Below are 19,530 nucleotides of genomic sequence, written 5' to 3' on the forward strand. Positions count from 1 at the left end.
CTAAGATGAAACCAGGTCTTTTTGGTAGTCCAGTGAAACCACACCTTAGTAAAAATTAGACAGGGGCAAAAATATAGTTTATAAAAATCAATGTAATATATTTCTACTACTAATGATGACACAGAACACATTATGATGAATGATGGTTGAAACAAGATAACTGAGACAATGAATGAAATGATGGAATGTGAGCTTAGATGTTATGTAGCAAACCTGATTAAGTGTCTTAGAAACTTGTGATGTCTGGGTTGTAAAATCAGTCTGACTGTGTGGTTTAACAAGCTACCATTAATAAAACCAGCCCACGCCAGCTGTGCAGAATCTACAAACTCTCTGTGATCCAGGGGTTGGAGAAGTCCGTACGGGCAGGCTGCCGATGGAGTTGACTTCTGTGGTATTCAGGGCCTGATCTGAGATACCTTCCGGGTGAATGCTGGTGGTCAGATGAAGTTTGCATCTGATGCAGCTTTGCAGGGTTGCAAAGAAGGTTTGACCTTGAGGCCAAAGGAGTATGGTTCAACCCTTACCTGCTTGGCTTGGCCATGCTGCGCAGGTGGCAGAACTGGAGTGTCAGGAAGTGAAGTCTCTTTTATTAACTATTGTTTATTAATTTGGACAAATCGGAATTTGATAAGTTAAAGAGGAGTTTAAGTGTCATCAAAGACCTCAAACACTACTCCTTTCTCAAACACATAGAGAGGTTATCTCCCTTAATGTGGAGTAAAAATGTCAAACATTACTCTGCATTACTGTAGAGCATTCAACATTATTAAAAACACTTTAGATTTAAAACATATTGTAGGTACCACAGAATCTGATTGTGATAACTTGTAAAGTTAGGGAGTCATTTTATGAGCCAGAAAATATAACTTTATCAAAATGATTTGATAAAGAGTTTTGTGTCTTCACAGGCGTCTTGTGATACGCAACAGGATAAGGTAAGGACACTGTTCAAGTTTATAGAAACTCATATCGACACCTCCAGTGTCAGATTGTCATGGCCTGCATGAAGAACAATAACTTTTGGCCATTTGATGAAATGCAGGCCTTGAGCTATGCTACATACCACCCCCACCACACCACACCCCCCCCCACACCCCCCTCACACACACCCTCCAATGAATCAGGGTCAAGGACAGAAGACCACGAGGCTTTGGACAAATGTAGAAGCCCTAGTGAAATCCACAGGCAGTGACCATGATGAGAAGCAAGCCGGACCATAGAGAACCATAGCAATGCATGAAGCATAGCATGAGGAGGGTGTCTATACAGGGAGTGCAGAATTATTAGGCAAGTTGTATTTTTGAGGAATAATTTTATTATTGAACAACAACCATGTTCTCAGTGAACCCAAACAACTCATTAATATCAAAGCTGAATGCTTTTGGAAGTAGTTTTAGTTTGTTTTTAGTTTTAGCTATTTTAGGGGGATATCTGTGTGTGCAGGTGACTATTACTGTGCATAATTATTAGGCAACTTAACAAAAAACAAATATATACCCATTTCAATTATTTATTTTTACCAGTGAAACCAGTATAACATCTCCACATTCACAAATATACATTTCTGACATTCAAAAACAATACAAAAACAAATCAGCGACCAATATAGCCACCTTTCTTTGCAAGGACTCTCAAAAGCCTGCCATCCATGGATTCTGTCAGTGTTTTGATCTGTTCACCATCAACATTGCGTGCAGCAGCAACCACAGCCTCCCAGACACTGTTCAGAGAGGTGTGCCGTTTTCCCTCCTTGTAAATCTCACATTTGATGATGGACCACAGGTTCTCAATGGGATTCAGATCAGGTGAACAAGGAGGCCATGTCATTAGTTTTTCTTCTTTTATACCCTTTCTTGCCAGCCACGCTGTGGAGTACTTGGACACATGTGATGGAGCATTGTCCTGCATGAAAATCATGTTTTTCTTGAAGAATGCAGACTTCTTCCTGTACCACTGCTTGAAGAAGGTGTCTTCCAGAAACTGGCAGTAGGACTGGGAGTTGAGCTTGACTCCATCCTCAACCCGAAAAGGCCCCACAAGCTCATCTTTGATGATACCAGCCCAAACCAGTACTCCACCTCCACCTTGCTGGCATCTGAGTCGGACTGGAGCTCTCTGCCCTTTACCAATCCAGCCACGGGCCCATCCATCTGGCCCATCAAGACTCACTCTCATTTCATCAGTCCATAAAACCTTAGAAAAATCAGTCGAGATATTTCTTGGCCCAGTCTTGACGTTTCAGCTTGTGTGTCTTGTTCAGTGGTGGTCGTCTTTCAGCCTTTCTTACCTTGGCCATGTCTCTGAGTATTGCACACCTTGTGCTTTTGGGCACTCCAGTGATGTTGCAGCTCTGAAATATGGCCAAACTGGTGGCAAGTGGCATCTTGGCAGCTGCACGCTTGACTTTTCTCAGTTCATGGGCAGTTATTTTGCTCCTTGGTTTGTCCACACGCTTCTTGCAACCCTGTTGACTATTTTGAATGAAACGCTTGATTGTTCGATGATCACGCTTCAGAAGCTTTGCAATTTTAAGACTACTGCATCGCTCTGCAAGATATCTCACTATTTTTGACCTTTCTGAGCCAGTCAAGTCCTTCTTTTGACCCATTTTGCCAAAGGAAAGGAAGGTGCCTAATAATTATGCACACCTGATATAGGGTGTTGATGTCATTAGACCACACCCATTACAGAGATGCACATCACCTAATATGCTTAATTGGTAGTAGCCTATACACTCTCAGAGTAAGACAACATGCATGAAGAGGATGATGTGGACAAAATACTCATTTGCCTAATAATTCTGCACTCCCTGTAGAAGCGCTAACGTCCTGACTAAAGTCAGACAGGAAAGTGGTCAGTAGCTGGGTGTGGGCATAAACGATGGAGACAAATGAGCAGATTTTTGCAGCTGGAGTAACATGTGAGCAACGTCGGCTTCAGAGTGCCACATCATAGTATAAGTCCAGTTGATACCAGTTTCAGAAAGTGCACCAAAGTCAACAAATCAGTGGACTGTGTTGTTGCTCCGCCCTAACCATAGTGCTCCAAGGGGAGTCAAAAAAGTCCTGTGACTGGTGTGGTCTGGGTAGGTTGTCTGGAGCGGTTTTACAATCAAAACAGAAAAATTTGCGATTTGATCCTTACCATTCCGTGCCAAAAACGGTAGATGGAAATGCGCTGTAAGGGTCAACAACAAGACAGATCACAGCATTTACTGATCTCAGAAGTTTGTTCTTCATTAGCTTTCATGATACAGGAGTTCCGCTGGTTGAACAGATGGGTCTGCATAAAACTTTACTTTTTGCTAGGTACACACCCAGTGCCTAAAGACAACAGTCCTCATTTCTAAAGCTTGGTTAAGCGCGAAACAGGGTCTGAAAATGTAGATGAAATTCCCCATGTCACCTTCTCACCAGTTGAGCTGTCAGGTTTCCCGTCGCCAGGTCCAATGTTTGCTTAAAGTTGTGCCCAGGCCCTCTGATGTGGGCTGTTAGGTCCCTGTGTGACTGGTGTCAGAGCTTGGTACGTATTGCCGACAGTAAGTAGAGCTTGTTTCCAGTGAGAGGATACAATTTGTCACCGATTCTATTGTAACGTTATGAAGTTCATTATTTTCTGCTCCACACAGCTGCCCCTGTACACAGTAACACCCGTGTAGAAAACGCCAAGGTCGGGTGTTCCTCAGACTGTTTACATTCCAGGAGAAGAGCCAGAAGGAGAAGAAGAACGCTTTTCAATAATCAAAGCACTTAATTTGTGATTAAAGCTATTCGAAACATATGTTGATCAATAATAATCAAGTGAATGATCTGTGGAATAAAGATGTCATGATTTATGTGTTTAATGAAAACAGGACTACTGCACAGACAGACTGACCCTCATCTCCATAGACACGCATGACACATTGTTCCAACCAATCAGAGCTTTCGGTTGCCGCAAGAGAATCTGGCTTGTTGACTTAAAGTGTCCAATCCGCTTTACTAAAACTTATCAACAATTCAGAGATATAAAACAAGGCAACGCCATTTTAAGCTCAGTTCCATTTTGACTTCAGTTCTATTCACCGTCATCCCAAAGAGAAGCACAGCCTGGCCAGATGTGTTTTCTTCTTTAAACTAAGAACTGTGAAGTTGGAGATTTTCGTCGTTTAACAACCAGACGACATCCTTTCAAAATAAGAGCACCTGCTGACGCTGCCGATTGTTACCTGGGTCGACCCTTCAGACGGGCTTTGAAACGCTGCGATCGCTGTTTCGACCAGCTCCAGCGCACATCCGAGGTCTTCAGACCTGGCATTTCCTGATCTACCTGGGAGGCCCCCACTGGGTACGTACACGGCAAAATAGCAGCTCATGTCATCACTTTATAAGCCTCGTGATATCTAGTCATAACAATCAGACTACCAGATTCAAGGACGTCAGCCTAAGGAGTCTGAACCAACCACACACACACACACACACACACACACACACACACACACACACATCGAACATCACATTCATTTCCAAACAACACAGAGTTAGTCCTGGTAGATTGTTAAGAATTTATAATTAAGAAATTAAAGATTCTTAAACGATCCCAACTCTCTCTCTTTTCTTGTCTCAAAGTCAATACAGAGTGTTTAATTAAAATCCCTGATGATAAAAACAGCTCATCTTCTGATTATAAAACTAGATCTAATTACAGTGTTATAAATACACAATATTAGATAGTTACATCACTCTATTTCTGCTACAATTGGCGAGCCTAGCATGATATCTGCACAGTTTATTACACTTTGTGCCGATTTTGAGACATATTTTGGGATTTTTGTCCAGTGTGTGAGTTCAGAAACAAAAAAGCGAGCATTTTCCTCATTCAGCTTCTCAGAAAAGGGGGGTGCACATTCATCACCCTCCGACCGGAGGCGCTGTTTCATCAAAACACCTTAAGTGCTGACGTGTGCTGACGGCCATTTTGAGGCCTACATCTGAGGGTAAACATTTCTCCCGTTTTAATAAGTGGAACCGTCTGTTTATTGTTTGTCGTGGTGTTTGTGACACTGTGTGCATCCGTTTGTGTAATCGGAGACAGAAGACTCCGTCGTAAATTTATTTCCGTTCAATAGGCATCTGATCCGCGCCTGTTCCATGCCGGAATACTCGTTAGCAACTGCCGTAGCTTAACTTGCTAGGTAACCGCTGTAATTCGGGTTATATACCGTAGAGCGATACTGCATCCAGATTGCGTACGCTGTCAACCCTTTTAACCACGGAGCGAGATGCCCGTTGGTTAATCGGGCAATTTTGAGACCCTGATCGCTCCAGGGCGTTCGCTAGCACTAGCCAACGAGCTAACTAGCCACTCTCGGTAGGACGCTCGGGAATGCGTCCCGCGAAGCTGTCAAGCCGTTCCGACGCAGCGATTCTGCGTCCTTAAACCCGCTAAACCTTCCGGTATGGAGTACTTTTGGATAACGTTAGCAGTGGTTCTAATAAACGCTCCGGTGTTTAGAGTCGTGATTCTGCTACAGGGAGGAACACCGAGTGACGGACAGCGCATGCGCACAATCCGCCATCTTGGGTGCCCGACACGTAGCTCGACCGGCCATCTTGGACAGGTCAAATGACAATGATATTTTTGGCATTATTGAACAATTTTGCCCAAAATATTCATTCCACAGCCAAGCTTCCCTGTAACTAATTCTTTAATGAGTCTACAGGTAAGGTTGTTTCTAAATAAACATCTATATTAAAACAAATTCAAAGAGAAAATTAGTAAATTAAAAAACTAATTACTATTTTGGAAAATGGACTCAGAGGTAACGATGCAATTAACATCTCAACTTCAGGCGATGCAAAACACTTTCCTACCAATGATGACTAACATGATGAACATGATCTGCAATCTTCAGCAGGACGTCGAGGGCGTCAAATAATTTGTGTGTGATTCTCAGGCGACCCGGGCAGCGGCTCCGTGTTTGCCTGAGAAGCCGCAAAATGAGACTGAAATGCTGCTGGCTGATGTTTTCACAGGTACTGATTCACAGGAAAACAACACCTCAAAGGAAAGCGACAACACCTCACCGGTCGTTCCATCCGTGGCGATGTTAGGCGGTGAACCCACAGATGACGACCCCAGTACCACTACTGCTACCGCCGTAACTGAAAAAATTTTGCTTGCACCTCTGGTTGTGAGAAAGGGATCTAATAGGCCCGCAGTGGAGGTCACTGTAAATCAGAGACATCGCTGTGTCGCATTATTGGACACAGGAGCGGACATCTCGCTCATCAGCGGAGGTCTTTACAGCAGCATGTGTGAACAAAGGGGGGAGGACGTCTCACCCCCCACACTCATTTCAGGCCCAAAAGATTTTGACGATTTCTATGGCGCTCCAACATCCGCGGCTGCGACGATTGAGGTCAACATCTCGATAGGAGGCATGTCCTTTAAACACCTCGTGTACATCAACGAGGAGATGAGGATGCCCATGCTCATAGGGTTGGACTGTCTCCAACGCCTTGACGCTAGAATCAGCTATGCATCCGGACAACTGTTTGCACGTGTGAGGAAGCCAAAGCCGTACAAACCGCGGCATGACACAGGCGGACGCCTTACTGTGGCAAGTCTTTCGCGTGGGGACGCGATTTCGAACTCACCACCACTCTCGAAGCCACCGGGTAGGCCCCCGGAACTTCTGTCACAGATTGAGAAGGTCATAGACCAAGCAGATGCTCTCACCAACGAGGTCAAGCGAGACAAGCTACGACAACTTTTGCTTAAGTACCAGGATTTTCTTTCACTTGACTCCTTGGACTGTGGTCTGACCACTATCCATGAAGTCCGGATTCCTACCAGGCCTGATGCACCGCCGTCCTTTGTGCGGCAATACAAGATTCCCCTGGCGTCCATAGAACCAGTCCAGGAAATCATTGACAGCCTCTTGGCTAACGGGGTCATTCGACCCTGCAACAGCACCTACTCGGCTCCGTTGTGGCCGGTACTGAAGCCTAATGGTAAGTGGCGACTTACCATTGACTACCGGCAACTCAACAAACAGGTCCCCTTGTCTAGGTGGCCTATGGCACGCCTGGAGCAGGAGCTTCCAAGAGTGAAAGATGCTAAGTACTTTTCCACACTTGACATTGCGTCCGGATTTTGGACGATTCCCGTCCACGAATCGGACCAACACAAACTTGCCTTCTCCTTTGCCAACCGGCAGTACACCTTCACCTGGTGTCCTTTTGGTTATTCCAACTCACCAGCTGAGTTCAACATCTTCTTGAACAAGGCCTGCCCCGATGCTCGAGAGCGAGGGACCCTCATCTATGTCGACAACATTCTTATTCGTAGGCGTACATTGGATGACCACCTGGCCGAGCTGGACCATGTCATGGGTCAACTCGCGGCGGCAGGTGCAAAGATCTCTCTCGCCAAAGGACAGTGGTGCAGGTCGCAAGTTCAGTACGTTGGCCTCCTTGTGGGACCACAGGGAGTGCAGCCTCAGCTTGGCAGGATTCAGGGTGTTGCCACCATCACACCTCCGACGAACGTCTCCGAACTTCGCAGCTTCTTGGGGGTCTGCAACTACTCGCGTCAGTTCGTGGAACATTACGCTGAGTTGGCACGACCTCTGACTAATCTGTTGAAGAAGGATGTGGCGTTCGAGTGGGCGGAGCAGCACCAGCGGGCCATGGATGACCTGAAGGCCGCGATGTGCTCGGCTCCATGCTTGGCGCTTCCCGACTGTGACAAGGAGTTCCACCTTGAGGTTGGTTTCTCAGCTCACTGTTTGAGTGCTGGTCTCTACCAGGTTCATGACTGCGACAGGCGTGTCGTAGCCTATGCTAGTAAGCTCTTGACTGGACCTGAGTTGAAATACTCGGACTGTGAAAAGGCTTTGCTTTCCACCATGTGGGCAGTTAAGTACTTTGCGAACTACATTGGCGGACAGAAAATCATCATTGAGACACAGCACCAGCCGGTGACCTTCCTTAACAGCCAGCGCATCAGAGATGGTGTGGTGACCAATTCGCGAATCGCTTCGTGGCTGCTGGCTCTTCAAAGCTTCGATATCGAGGTGTGCTACGCCCAGAACCGACGTAGCCCTCTTGGCATGGGTTTGGCTGCGTGCCAACACTGCTCGGACGACGCCATCGCGTCAGTCCCGCCAGCCAGGCCCCCTCAGGCTCTTGTAAACCATAACCACCGAGATTGGGATGTGAAACTTCCGTTGGTCCTCATGGTCATACGGGCTACCCCCCACGAGTCTACAGGTGTCTCCCCGTTTGAAATGATGACGGGCAGACAAATGACCCTACCGCTTCACCTGCTGTGTCAACGACGGGTTCGGTCCGACACAGCCCGGGCTTGTACGAGCGGCCAATACTTGCAGGACCTGAGAACTCACCTGCTTGCAGCATTCTCGTTCGCACAGGCATCTCTGGAGAAGTCAGCTGAAGGCAGGAAATCTTATTACGTCAAGAAAGCCTCACATTCCGAACTCGATGTAGGTGATCAGGCCTGGTACTACATTTTCGCTCCCAAAATGGGTAACAATAATGCGACCTCGGGGAAGCTGGCTAAGAAACTTTTGCCCAAATGGTCGGGTCCATACCTGATTACAGATAAGATCTCTCCGGTCGTGTATCAGATCAAGATCGCCGACAAAAACAGGGCGCCCGTCTACAAATGGGTACACAGGGACCATATCAAACTGCACAAGGGTCCCACAGATTTGGCCGATACCAACAACAACAATCAACAAGACTTCAAAAGGGGGGTGATATATACGTCCCGTTGGTTCCACAGATTTCTATCTCTGATGACACAAATTTGTTTGTTTGTGAGTGTGCATGGTTGTCTTCCATGTTATACGTCACGTGCAGACTTAAGGTGTGTTGAGACGGACGTGCTGTGGGCTCCTGGAGTCAGGTAAACGGCCAGGTAACAGTGAGTGGGTTAGGCCACATAGTACTGTTGTCCAAAATTTTTGTTTTTTTTAATCTTTACAAACCATAATTCCTTAGGGGTACATTAACGTGAACATGATTACTAACCACTGATTTACATTTTAGTACTGATTTACATTTCTGTTTTTTTATAGTACCTTTGATCAGTTGATTTTAACAGTGAATATTATGATTTTGACTATCAATTCTTTGATTTATCTCACAGGGCTATAACCAATTTTGACCCTGTCCTGACAGCGTGTATTTCCAGTGAGGTTTCACTGATACCAGTTAGGGTTCTTTCATTTTTCTGCTTCTCGCATCATCCCTTTTTGCATCTACCACAGACAGGGCTGCATCCATTTCTTCACTTAATGGGTACTTACACATAAAAATAACACATAGTACAAAAGGCACTAATAGAGTTAGGTTTTTAATTTTGTTTTGATGACATGAAATGCAATTTTGTCGTGTCTACATTGAAGTGCCTACACTGTGCTCACTCTCCTCTGCTGAGCTTGTGAGGATCCTGCTTCCTGGGGGTGGATCCGTGACTCGTCATCTGCATCGACTACTCCTGGGGGGTGCTCCGGCTCGTTGGCCTTGGACGACTGTGGTTCCGGCATGGCTGCTGGGACACCTCATTCGTTGGGATTACTGTCAACTGCTCTTCCCTTTTTGTGGATTACGATAAGTACTGTTGCAGAGTTCAATTTTTATTTGGAATATTACCCTGCCAGTGGATACAAAAGTCGATCTTTTATTTGGAATATTACCCTGCCAGTGCATACAAAGTTCAATTTGATATTTGGAATACTACCCTGTTCGTGGATACGTACAAGATTTGCTCCTGCTTTGCTTTATTGCCCGTGAGGATATAAAGTTGCTGTTGCTTCGTTTATGGCTTCCATGGGGAATGATTAATAACCTGCTGACTTGTGTTCTTCCTGAGGAGTATGCGAGACTGTTCTTCGGCGTGGGGTTCGTACCTCACCACAGATGGCTGTTCCCTTGGGATCGCATCCTGTTCTGTTGTCAAGATTCTTCATAACTTGGGTTTGTTCAACGACCAAGTGGTCTCTTGAAGGACCACATTGACCTTGAAAAGGGGGGATATGTAACGTTATGAAGTTAATTATTTTCAGCTCCACACAGCTGCCCCTGTACACAGTAACGCCCGTGTAGAAAACGCCAAGGTCGGGTGTTCCTCAGACTGTTTACATTCCAGGAGAAGAGCCAGAAGGAGAAGAAGAACGCTTTTCAATAATCAAAGCACTTAATTTGTGATTAAAGCTATTCGAAACATATGTTGATCAATAATAATCAAGTGAATGATCTGTGGAATAAAGATGTCATGATTTATGTGTTTAATGAAAACAGGACTACTGCACAGACAGACTGACCCTCATCTCCATAGAAACGCATGACACATTGTTCCAACCAATCAAAGCTTTCGGCTGCCGCAAGAGAATCTGGCTTGTTGACTTAAAGTGTCCAATCCGCTTTACTAAAACTTATCAACAATTCAGAGATATAAAACAAGGCAACGCCATTTTAAGCTCAGTTCCATTTTGACTTCAGTTCTATTCACCGTCATCCCAAAGAGAAGCACAGCCTGGCCAGATGTGTTTTCTTCTTTAAACTAAGAACTGTGAAGTTGGAGATTTTCGTCGTTTAACAACCAGACGACATCCTTTCAAAATAAGAGCACCTGCTGACGCTGCCGATTGTTACCTGGGTCGACCCTTCAGACGGGCTTTGAAACGCTGCGATCGCTGTTTCGACCAGCTCCAGCGCACATCCGAGGACTTCAGACCTGGCATTTCCTGATCTACCCGGGAGGCCCCCACTGGGTACGTACACGGCAAAATAGCAGCTCATGTCATCACTTTATAAGCCTCGTGATATCTAGTCATAACAATCAGACTACCAGATTCAAGGACGTCAGCCTAAGGAGTCTGAACCAACCACACACACACACACACACACACACACACACACACACACACACACACACACACACACACACACACACATCGAACATCACATTCATTTCCAAACAACACAGAGTTAGTCCTGGTAGATTGTTAAGAATTTATAATTAAGAAATTAAAGATTCTTAAACGATCCCAACTCTCTCTCTTTTCTTGTCTCAAAGTCAATACAGAGTGTTTAATTAAAATCCCTGATGATAAAAACAGCCCATCTTCTGATTATAAAACTAGATCTAATTACAGTGTTATAAATACACAATATTAGATAGTTACCTCACTCTTTATTGTTACACTATTCATAATTTTTATGGACAGGATTTCTAGGCACAGCCAAGGTGTTAAGAAAATCCGTGTTGGTGGCCTAAGGATCAGGTCTCTGCTTTTTGCGGATGATGTGGTCCCGTTGTCTTCATCAGAACATGTAGTGTCTGCAGTGATGTGGACATTGTAACAGCATGTAGTGGTGCAGAGCGAGCTGAGTCAGAAGGCAATCCTCTTGGTTTACTGGTTGATAAGTGCTCCAACCCTCATCTATGGTCACAAGCTTAGGGTAGTGACCAAAAGAATTAGATCACGGATACAAGCGGCCAATACGAGTTATCTCCGAAGGGTGTCTGGGCTCTCCCTTAGAGATAGGGTGAGAAGCTCGGCCATTTGAGAGGGGCTCGGAATAGGCCCGCTGCTCCTCCACATTGAGAGGAGCCAGTTGAGGTGGCTCAGACATCTGGTTAGAATATCTCCTGGACACATCACTGATGAAGTTTTCCAGGCATGTCCAACCAGGAGGAGACCCTAGGGAAGACCTAGGACATGCTGGAGGGACCATGTCTCTCGGCTGGCCAGGGGACACCTTGGGATTCCCCTGGAGGAGCTGGTTCAATTGGCTGGGGAGAGGGAAATCTCGGCCTCTCTACTTAGGTTACTGCCCCATGGCTCGACCCCGGATATGTGGACAAAGGATGGATGGATGGTCTATAAAGCCTGACGCATTAAAGTGATGAGATGTACTTCTCCTGGTGGTAGGGGCAGCACATACCAAAATCATTTCCAGCAAGTGGTATTTTCTTGTCCAGGTAAAACCTTACCAACGGATGTCCATTAGGGTCAAAAATCCCTGGGAGCGCATTTTTTGACAGAGTTCTTAATCAAATAATTTAAACTCCGGCAAAATGACAAGCACATCAGACTCCCTTTCATCCCATGCAACGAGCAAAGAGGCAAATGTGTAAAACAAAAATGTTTATAAACGGCTTGTAACAAATCAGTGAATGCGTTTTGTCCTCATTGGCATTGACGTAGATGTAAACATTGAGTCTAATGTGGCGTCGCCCATAGACTGAGACAAGGTCCTGTGTTTTTTAAACCTGATATTTTTGTTTACATGTTATGAAGCCGCTAGGGCTGGGCGATATATAGATATTTTTAAAATATGGATATAATTTTTAAACAAGAAACAAGATGACTTTATATCTTCATATCGATATAACTGGCCAAACTGCAATGCTAGCGATTAGCCACTATGCTAGCGACATGTTGCTCCGTCTCTAAGCGGTTATTACATATATTCTCACAAGTTTGCTCAATCTGAGAGCCTCTGGGTAAATGTGCTGCTCTAAACTTTGCATTTGGCGTTCTGGTTTTTAATTATTGAGGGACGTTCAATGCCAACGGAGTTCTGTTTTTCCATCCTGCTCGTGCGGAGACGAGCTAAACCCCTCCCTCCCCTGTGTAATCGGGGAAAATCTACAGATAGCCGGAGTGGCCAAATTACCTCAAATGTATTGTAAGGATTTCAATAGTAAACTATAGGGTTAACGTTTTATTTTGAAGGGGAGCTCAACGGGTGAGAAATATTGTTCCGGTTCCATTTTTTTCCGGTTTGCTATGCTAGTAAATACTCAGTATGGGTTAGGGTTAGGGTTATAATACTGATAAGAGAGCAATCAGAGACTCTGAGTCATTACAGTATAATCGCTGATATGAGCCAATACTGTTGGACTCCAGCCATGTTTGCCCTGATAACTAATAACTCCACGGTGCATGACCCATGAGATCTTCAGTAGATACAATTGCATCATCATAAACTTAGCTTAACATGATAGATTTTTTTTTCCTCTGGACAAGAAATAAACGATATGGCCACCTCTAGATGACATTTAAACAATTTTACAATAATTATAAATTTATAATTAAAAAGTGCCTGTGGGACATTTGATACACCTCTAGCTCTCAATTGTGTATGTGTGTGTGTGTGTGTGTGTTAGCAGACAGCTGTACCAGACAATAGGCACTAAGGTTAAAGTTTGACAAGAATCAATACATTTTTATGCATTTAATCTACTGATTTATGTTTATAATTTCTCAAGACAGCTTGAAGTGAGTTAACTTGTAAATATTTTACAGGAGGAAAAATATCCAGATATATATCGTATATTGGAATTCAGCTAAAAGATAGAGATATAAGTTTTGTTCCGTATCGCCCAGCCCTAGAAGCCGCAAACATTTTCCAACACCTGGGCATCATTTAATTAATGGTAAAAACTATACATTGTCACTTAATACATGGACAAGTCAGTATTATTAGGAACATAAACTCACCGCTTGGAGCTTCTTCTTGGCAGCTTTGGCCAATTCAGAGAGGTCCAAACTGAAAGAACAAAGCCAGTTGTAAATTTTTTTTTATAGATGAGCAGAAGACAGACAATAGAGAGGAAATGGGTAGGAAACCAGGAGATAGGGCCAACAATGCAATTGGGGGGATGGGGTGATTTATCTCCTGCCCCCTGCAATTACTCAGACACCTGCTGCTGTAAACTCACTTTCTTCTGCTAAAATCCTGTTTCATAAACAAACTCATCTGAAATTAAATTCTTAATATATTCAGAAGAAATTCTTGTTTTTGCCTTGTCCTGGAAGTCATTGTGGATAAATGAGGATGAAAAGGGTTTTCCCGGTGGACTTCTAAGCACACCACCTTGTTCTCAGGAGGACCTTTAAACTCTGCCTCTTACACAAGACGCTGTTTATTTTTAACAAATCAGCTTCACAAGAAACAAAACGGGGAGCCATACAAAAGGTTGGGGAGTGTGAGAGAAAGGAAGAGAAAAGCAGGAGAGAGAAACAAGGAAGGTAAAGATACCTTTGTGTCGGGCACTTAGGACGAGCTCTGGCTCCATCAAGCGCAGCAAAAATGAGAGAACAGGAAACCAGTGAGGAGAGAAAGAAACAGACAGGAAGAAGGCAGAGAAGCCACGTGAAAACAACTTTTATAATGATCAAGGAGAACCAGAACTAAACAAGTGAAGTTAAACCAGCTCCCACACAGAAACTGAAGGTTCAGGACCTCCACACAAGATGTTTGAACAGCAAGTCCACACATGGAATTTCTTTGGGACCCCTGGTAGTCAGAAAACCAAATTACAGGTTTTCCAAATCATCCAACCAGACGAAAGAACACTAATGTGGAGCCTTTATTAATCAGAGAACTACAAAAATCATTTAAATTAACCCAAACAAATTAAAACCATACCTGTCAGCCATTTGAGGAATGATATAGTGGCCATTTTTGTGATCTAAAGAAAGAAAACAAGTCAGTGTAAAAAGCTACAACTCCATGCTACTGACTGTGGGACGAGAGGTTACCTGGGCGTCGGCCACACAGGTAGAAAGCTAGCCTATCTGTCAGCTCATACTGACACTCCACCAAGCGCTCTGCTAGCTCTACATGGCCCGCCTGCCTGAAAAACAAACAGATCTGTGCGTTTTTCAAATCAGATATCATGATGAAATCAGTCAGCTGCATTTATATTTGTACCTAGCAGAGTCCATAGGTGTGTGCCCGTTGATATCAGGTGCTCCAGGATCTGCGCCGTAGATGACAAGCAGTTCAGCCTGAAGGATCTGGCCCGCCTTGGCTGCTACATGAAGCGGGGTTGTGCCCTTCTCCTGCATCAGCAAAACACACACTTAAGAACTTACAACACCGTAAACCATGAACACAACTCAAATGGTACCACTGGAAGCTTAGATTTCTGACCGGGTGGAAGAAGTTGGCCTGAGCACCGAGGGACAGCAGCCGGAGACATGTCTCTAAACTTCCTGTCCGCACACTCGAATGGAGTTGCTAGCAGAGGAAAAGATGAAACAGAGAAGATGGTGTGAAGCCTGTGTGTATATGTGTGTGTTATTTTTCTTCCAGCTGGGAATAAAGACGCTCAGCAACATTTTGCTATTAGAGTTCAGATGAGCATGCTTAGAGTGCCAATGCTCAACTTTTATCTGAGGATGTTTAATAAAGGTCCCTTTAGTGCGTTGTCATGAGAGGACACACTAAAAAGCTCTGGGGTTTATTCTGCTGTCGACAGTGAACCCACTACTTGCAGCCATAAACAGCCTCTTAGTGCAAGACAAAGTCTGACTTTAGCTTGTAAAAAGACTAAAACTCAGAAATGTTGGCATATTGGAAGAGGCCTCCCTGGGCTGCCACCTTAACATGGTGGAGGGGTTTGAGTGTTCCAATGATCCTAGGAGCTAAGTTGTCTGAAGCTTTATGCCTCTGGTAGGGTCACCCATGGCAAACAGGTCCTCAGTGAGAGATCAGACAAAGAGCAGCCCAAAGACCTCTTATGATGAATAATATAAATGAAAATCCTGTTCCCTCGCCCGGAAGCGGGTCACCGGGGTCCCCATCTGGAGCCAGGCCTGGAGGTGGGACACGTTGGCGAGCGCCTGGTGACCGAGCTTTCACCCATGGAGCTCGGCTGGGCACAGCCCAAAGAGGAAACGTGGGTCCCCGTTCCCATGGGCTCACCACTCATTGGAGGGGCCAAAGGGGTCGGGTGCAGTGTGTGATGGTCAAGGGCGGGGATCTTGGCAGTCTCATCCTCAGCTACAGAAGCTGGCTCTTGGCACGTGGAATGTCACCTCTCTGGTGGGGAAGGAACCTGAGTACGTGTGTGAGGTTGACAGATTCCAACTAGATATATGCGGAATGACCTCAACGCATGGATCTGGCTCTGGAACCAGTTTCCTTGAGAGGGATTGGACTTTCTACCACTCTGGAGTTGCTCCCACTGAGAGGCGCCGAGCAGGGGTGGGCATACTAGTTGCCCCCATCTTGGTGCCTGTATGTTGGGGTTTACCCCAGTGAATGAGAGGATAGCCTCCCTCCGCCTACAGTACATGCGGGGGGACGGGTTCTGACTGTGGTCTGTGCTTATACACCAAACTACAGTTCAGACTACCCAGCCTTTTTGGAGACATTGGAGGGAGTGCTGGAGGGAGCTCCTTCTAATGACTCCCTCGTTCTGCTGGGGACTTTAACGCTCACGTGGGCAACGACAGTGAGACCTGGAGAGGTGTGGTTGGGACACACACACACACACACACACACACACACACACACACACACATATATATATATATATATATATATATATATATATATATACATACAAGTGAACAATAAAACCAAGCTCTAACATACGCTTATACGACCATAATATAGTGCTTTTAACCTTATTGTATATGACAGTTTTTTTTGGATTATTATTTTATGCATGTTTACATATATTTTCTGTATCTATACAAGGCATTTAGCTGTCTGACATGCAGGCCATGGGGTTTGGAATAATTACATACTAGAATAATTATTATTGGATTAACTTGATATGCAGTCTACATACAGTACAATAGAAAATAAAAACAGGCCATGTTTAATAGTAATTAACAATAAGACCCATTTCGTCTGCTAGTGCTCTGATATAACTCTCCTAACTTTATAGAAGTGTAATTTAAAATCAAGCTTCTGAAGTGATGCGAGGAGGAAAAGTATCACGTGTGATTGTGCTTTCTATTTTCTACGCATACTATGTGTTGAACCAAAAATTGTGAGGTGACACAAAACAACTTAAGGATGATTTGCAAATAATGACCATTAATGTCTGATGTAGTTTATATTAAATTCATTGTTGTCACTGACCAGCTAGTGGTGCTGTATCTTGCTAGCTCATTAAGCTAACCAGACGACGTGTTCAGTAGTAATCGCTTACCTGCCCTCGCCGCCAACAAAGAGCTACACAGTAGAGCCTGCGGCGGCGCCTTGAGTTTTTAATACGTCTCTCTGCAGCAATAGACCATTGTCCTGAGGCTAGCACAATGACTTGCTTAGCAGCTAGCTAGTGAGCTAGCGTCTGGTTAAAACCAACTTAAAAAGTGGCTTAACTTACAGATTAACCAAGAGTGCCTAAGAAAAGATAAAATATATTATCACTATTCACTCTGGATCCTGAGTAGACACTACAGACAGCAAAAATAATGTGTTTGGGGCTCAAAATGTATGTTGTTGACCAAGGTGAAAAAAAAAAAGAAGTCTTGGACGCTACATCACTTCGGGTCACTGAACTGTCACTCAAGAGAAGGGATGCTCATTACGTCGATCGCGATCTACCAGTCGATCGCAAAGGTAGCGTAGGTAGATCTCATGAAAAATTATGTCAGCCTATCAGCCATCCTGTAAAACTTGATTGATATATATGGCAGCCAGTCAGTTTTTACATCACCGCTTCAAAAAGAATCCAATATAGTCTATAAAAGTGATCTAAACCAGCTGCGCCGTCAAAGAGGATTGGGATCTATTTTTACCGCTAGCCATGTCAATAACCGTAAATAACATAGGGCTAGACAGGAAATCACACACACTTTCAGTACTCCAAAATAAAAGTCTATTTCAAAGATCCGACTTCGTATTTACATAGATTACGTCTACACGTGTGACCTCATGAATTATTTAATCCAAGCATGGTTTGAGATGAGCAGTGGTGTGTTTTTCATTGATTTAACCTGGCAGTGGAGAGGAACATTATATGAGATGTCAAACGTGATATCTTTTCTTCCGGTCACAGATCACTGCGCAAGACGGCGCACAACAGCAGCAAAACTAGCAAGCTAGTCAGCAAGTAGTATTCCATTTTTAGCGCTCGGGTTTCTTTAGAAAGGTAAAATGAGTGGCATATGTAAAAAGAAAAAAATGTATCACTTTCATACGGAATGGGAGGAGGACTTTTTTTTCACAGAGACATTTTCAAAGTGTGTTTGCCTCATCTGCCAGTCTGCCATAGCATTACCAAAGAAAGGAAATGTGGAGCGCATTTTCGGACTGTTCATGGGAAATATGACACAGACTTCCCGCCGAAAAGTGAACTGAGAAAGAGAAAGGTGAAGGAATTAAAAGGCCAGTTTTCCGGACAGCAGTCATTTTTCTCACAACATACTTCTAAAGCCAAAGCCGCCACCGAAGCATCGTTCGGGGTGAGTCACCTCATTATTAAAAAAAATAAGTCCTTCCAAGACGGGGAGATGATAAAAGAGGAAGTCGTTGAAGCTGCTGACTCATTGTTCCAAGATTTTAAAAACAAGGCAGAAATATTATCTTCGGTCAAAGCTCTCCAGCTGTCAAGAAGTACAGTTAAACGGCGCAGTGAAGACATTGCTGAGGATTTGACCCAGCAACTTTGGAAGGACATCACAGATTGCGAGTGTTTCTCACTGCAGTTGGATGAATCTACGGACGTGAGTGACACGGCCCAGATGTGCATTTTCATTCGTATGGTGTTTACTGATATTTCTGCAAAAGAGGAGCTACTAACATTGCTGCCCTTGAAAGAAAAGACCAGAGGAGAGGATATATTTCAGTCGTTTAAAAACTTTATTGAGGAAACCCAGTTCCCAGTGCATAAACTAGTGTCCATCACCACGGATGGAGCACCAGCAATGGTCGGCCGTTTAAATGGATTTATTGCCAAGTGCAGAGAGGATGATGCTTTTCCGAACTTCCTGAATTACCACTGCATAATCCATCAACAAGTGTTATGCGCTAAAATGCTCAACATGAAAGAGATCATGGACGTAGCAATAAAGATTGCCTGTTCTCTTCCTGCCAGATCACTTCAAAGACGGCTATTCCATGCGCATCTGGAGAAGGCTGTGTCCGACTGCTCTGAGCTGTTGCTGCACACTGATGTGAGATGGCTCAGTCGAGGGAAATTCCTGCAAAGATTTCGAGAGCTCTGTCCAGAAATAAAGGATTTTTTTCGTGAAGCTGGAAATGCAGAATACAAGGAACTACATGATAGTCAGTGGCTGTTAGACTTAGCATTTTTAACTGATCTGACAAACATGTTGAATGACCTTAATCTAGAGCTGCAAGGAAAAGACAAAACAGTGATCAGTATGATCAGCTCAGTTAATGCTTTCAAACGAAAGATGCAACATCACTCCTCAAAACTGCAGCGCTGTGATTTGACAAACTTCCAGAACCTGGCATCAGAGCTGGAGATGCAAGGGAAGGCCAGTGTGCAACTGACATTGCACGCTACACAGAGCAGATTGACAGTTGTTTGTCAGAGTTTGACAAACGCTTTCAAGACTTTACTTTACTTTTGAGCCAGTTGCTACATTCATGTGCTATCCTTTTCGGGAAGATGCTGAGGTTGATTCACTTTCATCAAAAATTGCAACACTGTTTAACCTGAACGCTGACATTCAGCTGAAGTCCAGAGCTCATGAGCAGTTCTGAAACTTACTCACAGAGGTTAAGTACCCCA

The 19,530-nt window shown here is 44.3% G+C and overlaps 1 protein-coding gene across 4 annotated transcripts in view; it reads right to left on the reverse strand.

The window, feature by feature from the left end:
- Positions 1-19,530, reverse strand: part of git1 (G protein-coupled receptor kinase interacting ArfGAP 1) — a 190,089-nt gene that overhangs the window by 73,996 nt on the left and 96,563 nt on the right. For 3 of the 4 annotated variants that reach the window (XM_070543327.1, XM_070543326.1, XM_070543324.1), the window contains exons 5-10: positions 14,964-15,050; positions 14,742-14,872; positions 14,570-14,664; positions 14,457-14,499; positions 14,067-14,093; positions 13,526-13,574 (exon numbers count right to left, since the gene is read on the reverse strand). In XM_070543327.1, the coding sequence (XP_070399428.1) occupies positions 13,526-13,574; positions 14,067-14,093; positions 14,457-14,499; positions 14,570-14,664; positions 14,742-14,872; positions 14,964-15,050 (432 nt within the window). The remainder of the gene's footprint in view (positions 1-13,525; positions 13,575-14,066; positions 14,094-14,456; positions 14,500-14,569; positions 14,665-14,741; positions 14,873-14,963; positions 15,051-19,530) is intronic. The other variant, XM_070543325.1, reaches the window with a different exon arrangement.

Source organism: Nothobranchius furzeri, chromosome 13 (assembly GCF_043380555.1).
Source record: "Nothobranchius furzeri strain GRZ-AD chromosome 13, NfurGRZ-RIMD1, whole genome shotgun sequence".
NCBI lineage: Eukaryota > Metazoa > Chordata > Actinopteri > Cyprinodontiformes > Nothobranchiidae > Nothobranchius > Nothobranchius furzeri.